Below are 8,981 nucleotides of genomic sequence, written 5' to 3'. Positions count from 1 at the left end.
GGGCCGGGTCCCACGGGGCCACGAGCACATGCTGCTTTGTTTAGGTCGACTCGACCACTGCGAGCAGGGCACGGCCGGACTGTTGTGGTCGCGTTGATTGGCCCCCCTCCGCGGCCCGCCACCCGCCCTTCCCCCGGTCTGAGGCCCACGTTCCGGGTCCTATCCCTCCCAGGCCCAGGTCAGAAGTCCACTGTTGCCCCATCAATAATTATCCCGGGTTTGCTCCCTGGAAGGCGTTTCAGCCAGGACTGCCGCTTACCATCGGGCGGAAAGCCTGAATGGACACAGCAGGAGTTTACACTCGCCCAAGCCAACTGGATCGGTCCACTGTTCCTGAGTGAATGGGGGGTTGGGGGGGAGGAAGGGGCGTCTGACACCATCTCCCTCCCTGGGGACTTTTGCTAGCTCCCGCCAGTTTGAGCTTCAGGGAGGAACTGGCTGCTCTATCAAGAGAAGGAAGAATAAGCACCATCACCTTTGTAAGATCCGGGGAAAGGGGTCTCAAAGAGCCTTTTCCCTGTAATGCGGAGGGGGTGTGGTATCTGAGAAGGCAGCCTGAGTCACCCACTCTCCTCTGGCTACATCTCTGGAGCTGGCCAACCGTTTCCCTGGCAACCCGCCAAGGGCCAGCACCAAAGCAAGGCATGTCAGATCTCCAGAAACCTAGCTGTAGAGGCAGAAGGAGAAGGACCCCACATACGCCCAGAGCTTCCCTTTCCTACAGTCTGCAAATCTTCGTGTCGGGAGACGACCAAGATCTGCAAGGCCCCAAGTTCTCCCATAATCCTCCTTTGGCAGCTCTTGCCAGCAGTCTTCCCTTCCCCTCCAGAATAACACCAGCCACAAAGATCTTTGTGTCTGTAGCTGATCACAAAGTCCTTCTCCCCCACCCAGGCAACTGCTTCTATCCCACACTCTGGGCCAACACCTGGCAGGCACAGTGCTTTGCCCAGAGTTGGTGCAGGGCATTTGGAGGCTGGAGCAGGAAGCTGGACGGAAGCACCAGCGCTGAGCATTCTGGCACCTCTCTGACAGTCACTGTGCAAGATGTTTCAACACTTTGAGCGCGCTGCGTTTCTCTTGAAAGTTTTTGCACCGGCACACGTGCTGTTCCCTCTGCCTGGAATGTCCTGCCCTCTAGACCGTGAGACTTGGTCCAGGCAGTGAGAACTTCTCTCCCCCACCCCCTTTTCCCACCACATGATGTTCATGCCTCTATTATGGTCCCTCTAGTGTTAAAGGATAATTTCTTGTCTCCCTACCCCTGACAGCACATGATATCCCGTGTACCTTCAAATCCACCCCGTGCCCAGTGCAGAGCAGACACCCAATAAACATTTGAGGAACAGACTCTTCACTGTAGGAATAGAAATGGAAATCAGGAGGACTGTGTAGAAATTAAGAGCAAAGTATCTAAAAGCAGACTTGCTGTCAGCTCCTTGAGCTGTGTGATCTTAAGCCAGTTTTTTTTTGCCTCGATTTCCTCACTGTAATGTGGTAATAGTGATACGACTTACCTTGTAGCATTGTTGTGGGAATTGAGGTAATATGTATATAGGGCTTCAAATGCCTTAAAGCACTATACAGCTGTTAACTATTATCACTGTTTTCAGTAACGGCTAAGATTTACACTTCTCTTCCTAGGACTGGTCAGGTCTAGGACTCGATCCAAATGCCTTGAGAGATAGCCGCAGGGTGCCCTGGAGAGTGTGGCAGGTACACCTCTTTATTCCTTCATCTCATAACCCATCTCTGACTGACCACTATGCGCAAAGCTAGACCTGGCTGGTTGTGTGCACAGACACGAAGGACAGAATGTTCTGAGTGACTACCTCAGCAAAACAAGGATGTTGTCAACCTGAGAGGAAGGAAGGTCTAACACCTACCTCTCCCTACCTGCCAAGCCAGATGAGGTGAGACCTTCTTCTCTTGGGCCTCAGGGACATAGTCCCCTAAGTGGAGGGGACCCCAGACTGAGACATAACGCAGAAGGAGTCCTAGAAAGAAAGAAACGGAACAGGAAGCTAGGATCCAGAAAGCCCTACAGAGAGCCCATATAGAAAGTTCTCAGAGAGAGAGAGTTGGTCATCTCTTAGCTGACCCTGTCCTGACCTGGGAGAGAAAGACGCCTGGAGAGAGCCTGGAAGTCTGGTGGGTAGCCCTTGTCGGTATGTCCAGCCTACTTTCAACGGGGAACTGACTCCAGCCTCCTTCCTTTGCTTTCGAGAGCAAGCATGTGGCTACCACGGAGAACAGCTCCCTGCTTCACACCTTGTTCGGCCCTGCCTGACGTGAGGCCATTTTCTGGAAACATCATTGAAACCACAGCCACGACCCCCTCTAGTCAGAGACCCATGCTCATGTGGCTTCCTTCTCCAGAATGTTCTGAACCCTGGGAATCAGGCTGTCCCTGGGGAGCCACCAGCCACACAGAAGCCGAGGAAGGACCCTCGGGGGGAACTTTTCTTTCATAGGGGAATGATTCCTCCTTATTAAGTCAGTACAGACACTGGACACTGAACGGACGGGAAGGCAGATCTCTAGGGCCTTCGAATAGAGATTTGTCACGGCCAGTGCTTCAGGAGAGGTTTTGTCAATGCCAGGGCTCACCTCTGCCAGAGCATGGGCGGTGAAAGGAGCCCAGAGTTTCAGTTGAGATCTGCTTCCAAATCCCAGCTCTCCCAAATTATCAGCTGTGTGACCTTAGTCAAAGTACTTCACTTCTCTGAGGGCCTCGTTTTCCCTCATGTGTGAATCATGGGAAGTAAAGTACAATAGATGTTTGTAAATAAATGCATAGAATCTTCTGGGATGCACGCGAGACCAGAGCAATTGTGGTTGCTCTTACACAGGGGATCTAGGGGACAGGAGAGGAGAAAGACTAATTCTTCACCATTTTGAATCTTCTGAGTTTTATACCATGTGCTACCTATTCAAATATGAGGAAGGGGGCCCTGGCTGGCTGGCTCAGTAGGAAAACCCTGCAACTCTTGAACTTGGGGTCATGAGTTCAAGCCCCATATTGGGTGTAGAGATTACTTCAATAAATAAAACTTAAAGAAATAAACAAAACATTAGGAAAAGGAACTTTCTTTTAAGGAAAAAAGTGGAGAGACAATGTTTGCGAAAGGATCTGAGTCATGGCCGGCTTGCAGAAAAGGCGCCTGATAAATGTGCATTTCTCTTTCTTTCCCTCAGCCCAACCCCAGCCAGCTTGATGGGCCAGGAGGGGCTGGCATGGGGGTGAGGTGACGGTGGGGAGACGGGATGTGAGCGATGGATGTGCAGTCCTTAGACTCACCTGGGAATTCTCACACACCTTCTCTTGCTCGCGTGCACCTCACTTTTCCTGGGCTCCCTTCCAGCCAGAACTAAAGGGGTGGCTGGCTCTCTGGAAAGCCGAAGGGGCGCCCACCTGGCTTCTGGGACAGGGTCAGCCTGCCCTTCTTCACCCAGAGCCCCCAGGGCAATGCTGCAGTACCCAGAGAGGGCAGGGCTGACACAGAGGAGAGAGCAGAGTGCCACCGCGGGCAATGTCTTGCTGGCTTCCTGGGCAGGATTAAGAACTCAAAAGTCAGCCCAGCACCAAGCAAAGGTGAGGCGGCCGCTGCTGCTGCCGCCGTGGGCAGGAAAGCAGGTCACGTAGGACTAGAGCAGGCAGAGGCCAGGATGGGAGAGGAGAGAGCCTTCTGGGTGCTGTGGGCCAGGATGTGTGAAAGGGAAACAGGGGTCTGTACTAGTGTTAGTAGTGTCGGAGCGTGGGGAAGCGCTGTCCTGTTTGAGGGAACTTCATTAAGCCAACAAATATCCGTGACGCCTCTATTAGGAACTAATAGAACTAAGGAGTGGAACACAGCGCTTTCAGCAACTAGGTAAGAGCCACGAGAAGTGGCCTGCAGAACAGGATTGAGAGCTACAGGGCAGCAGAGGAGAAAATGCCTACTACCTCTATAGGCCAGGGTCCCTAAACACCTCTTCTGTGCTTGTCGCTGTGACTGACTCTTCCTACGAGATGGGCCTTGCTCTTCTCCTTTTACAAAGGAGGTGGCTCGGCCCAGAGAGGCAGAGTCACCTGCCCAAAGTCACACAGCAGAGCCAGGCTTTGTACCAGGTCCATAGGGCTCCACAGCCTTTGTATTTTTTTCTACACCACACTGACCCCATGAAAAGATGAGGTTATTGGGGCACCTGGGTGGCTTAGTCAGTTAAGCGTCTGACTTTCGCTTAGGTCATGATCTCGCGGTTTGTGGGTTCGAGCCCTGCATCGGGCTCTGTGCTGACTGCCAGCTCAGAGCCTGGAGCCTGTTTCAGAGTCTGTGTCTCCCTCTCTCTCTGACCCTCCCCTGTTCACGCTGTCTCTCTCTATCCTAGAAATAAATAAAAATATTAAAAAAAAAAAAAAAAAGAAAAGATGAGGTTATTGCCAGATGGCCAAGGGAGGAATGGCATTCCAGGTAGGTGGAATGGAGGGGGCAAAAGCTTGTTGTGAGAGAGGCCGGTGCACTGGGGGACTGCATGACTGGAGCAGGAATAAAGGGAAGGCTCGAGCGTGGGGTGGATCTCAGCAGCAAAAGAAGAGCAGGCCAGGAGCCAGCGAGGAGGGGCTGGGACATTGACCTGGACATCATTCAGGAGCCAGTTTTGGAGGCTGGGAGCAGGGGAGTTGGCAGTGAAGCAGTGGGTGGGTTTGTGACCTAATACACAAGGGAACCATGAGAACCAGGGACAGGGAGAAAGGAAGCCCCTCTAGTCATGACGAAGGAAAGTGGCCAAGTGATCGGGGTAGCAGGGAAGGAGTCCTCTCCCACACATCCCTCTGAGAGCTTGAGGTCAGCTACTGGGCTGGCTGAGGCACAGAAAGATTTATTTCTTGTTGGTCCGGAAGGAGGAGAAATGAGGTGAGTGAGAAGAGAGACCTGGTGGTCTTCGTGGAACGGGATGAGGGCCAGATTCCAGCCAGGGCTGCTCAAGACGGCTGGCGGTCCCACTCGGGGACCCAGCTCTGTGCCCACCTCTCCTCTCTCTAGCCCCCAGGCTCCAGGGCTCCAGGACCTATCGTCCAGTGAGAAGGAACAGCAAAGGCTGGGCTCCATCCTGTTCTGCTGAGTGGGGAGGAAATGTGTGCTCAGCACAGACGTTGCACTCCCTCCTCTCCTTGCCCCACAGGTGGCTTTCCCGGGGCGACTGGACAGGCTTTCCCTCCCTCCCACCCAGTCCACCCAGCACCCCTCCCGCCCCTATTCTCAGAAACGGAGCAGAGTCGCTGAGCCTCAGGCAGGACGGCCTTGTGTTCTCTGGTAACTTCACTGTAAACCGACTTCCCTGAAGAGTGGTAGAGGACAAGGGACAGAGGCAGGAAGGACAGACAGGCTTCGCCCAGGACCCAGCAGCTCCTTCCTCTCCCCCAGATTCACACAGAATTACTCACCCTAGGTCCTGCTCTGTCTTCAGGGATGAGAATGGGAGCAGCTGAGGACAGCATTTCTTCAGGGAGGTACCAGGATAGGGAGACGGGGAGGAAGGGACAGTGGTCTTGGGAGTGCGGTGTATGCTGAGCGTGGGCCTGTGGCCCCCCTTCCAAGAGCTTTGGGGGTAGGGCTGGAGAGGAAGCAGACAATCCCAGCAGAGGCAAGGTGGGGGGAAGCCCGAGGGCTTCAGCTCTCCCTCTGACTGCACCGAGGTACTTCCTGGAATGCTTCCAGCTTTCTTGGGAAGGCTCTTCACCCCCAGCCTGCCTCCTCTCTGGCTCCCACACGACAGGAACTCTCCTTGAAGAAGGGACTTGGAGCAGAGGAAACAAAGACATCTCTGTACCACCTCCCTCCACCCCTAGGGACGGTTAGGTCAAGGTGACCTCAATCTGTTCTCCCCAGGGAAGGGGGCATGAGCTCAGCCTTCTGGGCTAACCTCTTTGCCAGGGCAGGCTAGAAACTGGACTCGGGATGATTCTTCCCTTCCTCCATAAACTTAAAGCCATCTTCATGTAACACGCAGGTCAACAGAGCAGGGGCACGGACTGGCGTGGAGATGGATGTGCCACACACACTCTGTGCCACAGGACAGTGATGGGCTAGCCCAGCCAAAGGAGGCATCCTTCCTCTGTGTGTGTGTGCTGGGGTTGGGGGAAGTTGAGCAAGGCTATACTGAGATCTGTCTGCAGGGCTGGGCTACTCGGATCCCGGTGCCAGATGTACACTTAGTGGCCAGACAGATGGCTGTGGACAGGTCTCCTTTCTCGACTAATCAAAGGGGATTAATGTGACTCTGCCTATCTTCTCAAGGTTGTTGCAAGGATCAGGACAACAATGTTTGTACACCAATGTGCCGCGTTCAGGCTGTATGCAGTTCAGTTCAGGCTGTATGCATGGTGTGTGAACTACAAACGAGGCTAGGGATTATTATTATTCCTAATAACATTAAAAAAATTTTGTGTGGGGGTGGGAGAGTGCAAGTGGGGGAGGGGCAGAGAGAGGAGGACAGAGGATCTGAAGCAGGCTCCTCGCTGACAGGCTGACAGCAGTGAGCCTGATGTGGTGCTTGAACTCATGACCATGAGATCATGACCTGAGCTGAAGTCGGGCCCTCACTGACTGAGCCACCCAGGTGCCCCTATTCCTAATAATATTTTGCGGTCAGTGTTCTTTGGGGGAATGTGTTCCCATGTGATTTTTAAAACTCCTTCCTCACTGCCCATGTAATGCTACGTCTTGGAAATGGGAAAGAGAGGCAATTAGCAGAAGCCAGCCTGGGATCCCAGCTCAGTCCAGACCCTAGAAAGTTTCTGATCTTCCTGAACCCCATCCTGGAGGCCTCAGTTTTCTCCTCTGTAGTCTGGGCCCCTAAAACCACTAGGGTGCTTTGTGGTGGGAAATAGCAGAGACCAAAGCAGAGGATTGAAAGCAAAAAGAAACCCCAAATTTGACATTTCCGGGTAGTTGTGTTATCCGGAGCCACGACCACAATCACCTCTGCCCCCAACCCAACTTTGACACCCTTCCCTCCTTCACTCCCTTGGGTGGCCTTTGCCCATCCTGGGAAAGCTCCAAAGCTCCTCCTCCTCCTCCCCCACTGCACTGCAGAGGGAGGACAGAGGCACAAGGAAATGGAGAGAAACCCAGACAGAATCAGAGAACCAGACAGAGAACAGAGACCTAGAGAGAAAGAATCAAAAGGAGGAGAATCAAAAAGCAAGAGGAGGCAACATGCAGAGGCCAAATGGGGGAGAGAACCAGAGTCAGTGGGGGGAACAACTGCAGCCGCTGGACACGAAGCAGCTGGGGGGTGGGGGTGGGGCATAGCATGCGAGCTCACAGAAGGTGCTGGGGCACCTCCATTTAGGCCAACCCTTCTGGTTTTGCTCACTGGCACCTCAGTCCTAGATTTTTAGGACCCTGGACCACCCTCCTTCCAGCCCAGCCCAGCCCAGCCTAGCCAGATGTTTGGTGGGGGCAGCTCCCAGCCGGAGCAGCAGGCTCCTGCAGGCCCTGGGGAGCTGTGGCTGGACAGGCAGCTGCCTGGAAATGAGCAGGCAGAGCTCCCACCCTGGAGCTGGGACCCCCATTGCACCTTCCCCAGATGCCTAGAATCGGGTACATGGCAAGGGTGGTCCTCTGCCCTCCAGATGTGTCTCAGAGGACTTGGAACCCAAGAAATCTCCCAACAACTGGCTTACCCATCTGCTGGAAGCAAGAGGCTGGAGGGCACAGAAGCTACCCTCCGTGTAGCAGTAGGTTTGGATTGGCCACTGACAGGTTGTGTGACACCGACCAAATCACTTCCTCTTTCCAGCCTCTGTTTCCCCATTTGGAAAATCATCTTTACAGGTCTTTCCAGCTCTGACACTTGACTCTCATTCCAGGTGGCCTCCTGGCTCTGTGTGTCGGGCCCTCCTCTGGCAATTGAATCGCCCAGAGTAAGGGAAGAAGCGAGGGAGAAGCCATGTGCTTCCTCCTCCATGAGACTAAGAGGCTGCAGCTGCACAAGGAAATGTGTGTGTGAGACCCAGTCATCCCAGCTTCTGCAGCTTGAAACTTGGCTTTTCCTCTGAAATCAAAAGAATGAAAGGGGGGGGGGGCGGTTTACTGAGGGGCAAGAAGGTGGGAGGGCTGTGATGGGAGGGAATGGAGAGAAAAGGGCAGATCCAAGAAGGCGGAGGGAGGGAGGGAGATAGATGAGAATGATTCCCTCCAGGACACATGGTCTTGGCCCAGCTGGGCCCTCCCTTGGCGCTGCCGATGCCTGCTGCCAGGCAGAGGGGAGGCCCAGAGGAGAGGAAAGCTGGGCAAAGGCGATGGAAGGCTTCCAGTCCAGCCTTGCCCAACTCTGCAGGGGCTCTCAGGGAGGGGCTGTGACCCAGGCAAGGCTCAGGGAGGCCGATCCCTGCTCCGGCAAGGCCTACAGGCGGTTGTGAGATTGTGAGAATTCAAGACAGCCCTCTGGGGACATTTCTGAAGGTAGGACCAGCCTCAGATGTGACTGGGCTGGGTGAGCAGAGCGGCAGGATCGTTTATGGATCCCAGTATGCCAACTAGGCCATATACCCACTGTGTGACCCTGGGCAAGCCCCTTCCCCTCTCCAGACTTCCATTTCTTATCTGCAAAATTTGGGGGAGGGGTTCGAAACATACGACTGCCAAGGTTCTTTCCTGTTTCCACTGAGTGCAGGGTGGTGGGAGTAATGGAGGGGAGGGCAGGGCCCTGGTGGTGAGCTGCCTTCTCTGGAATCCCCAGTCTTTCCCCTCCCTACGGCTTTGCCGCTGAGGTCACAAAAGCTGTGTCCCCAACCCACATAAACACATACACACACACACGCACGCACACACGCACACACACGCACACACATTTACATTTACTTAATCTCCCTTAATCCAGAGTCTCAAAAGATGACGAACGCAGAGCTGGAAGGCGTCTCCAGCTAGTCCAACCCTCTCTCCTCCCTTTATACAGGTGAGAAAACTGAGGCCCTGGTTTGGGATTTGCTG

The 8,981-nt window shown here is 54.1% G+C and overlaps 1 protein-coding gene across 1 annotated transcript in view; it reads left to right on the top strand.

The window, feature by feature from the left end:
* The first annotated feature begins 7,938 nt into the window (after positions 1 to 7,938).
* The window catches only part of STAT5A (signal transducer and activator of transcription 5A), a 20,402-nt gene continuing 19,359 nt past the window's right edge, over positions 7,939 to 8,981 (top strand). The window contains exon 1 of the mRNA XM_077779129.1: positions 7,939 to 7,988. Coding sequence (XP_077635255.1) covers positions 7,939 to 7,988 — 50 coding nt within the window. The remainder of the gene's footprint in view (positions 7,989 to 8,981) is intronic.

Source organism: Crocuta crocuta, unplaced genomic scaffold (genome assembly GCF_008692635.1).
Source record: "Crocuta crocuta isolate KB4526 unplaced genomic scaffold, BGI_CrCroc_1.0 scaffold68, whole genome shotgun sequence".
Taxonomy (NCBI): Eukaryota; Metazoa; Chordata; class Mammalia; order Carnivora; family Hyaenidae; genus Crocuta; species Crocuta crocuta.
Note: the sequence above shows the minus strand (reverse complement) of the source record. Positions and strands in the feature narration are given on the sequence as shown.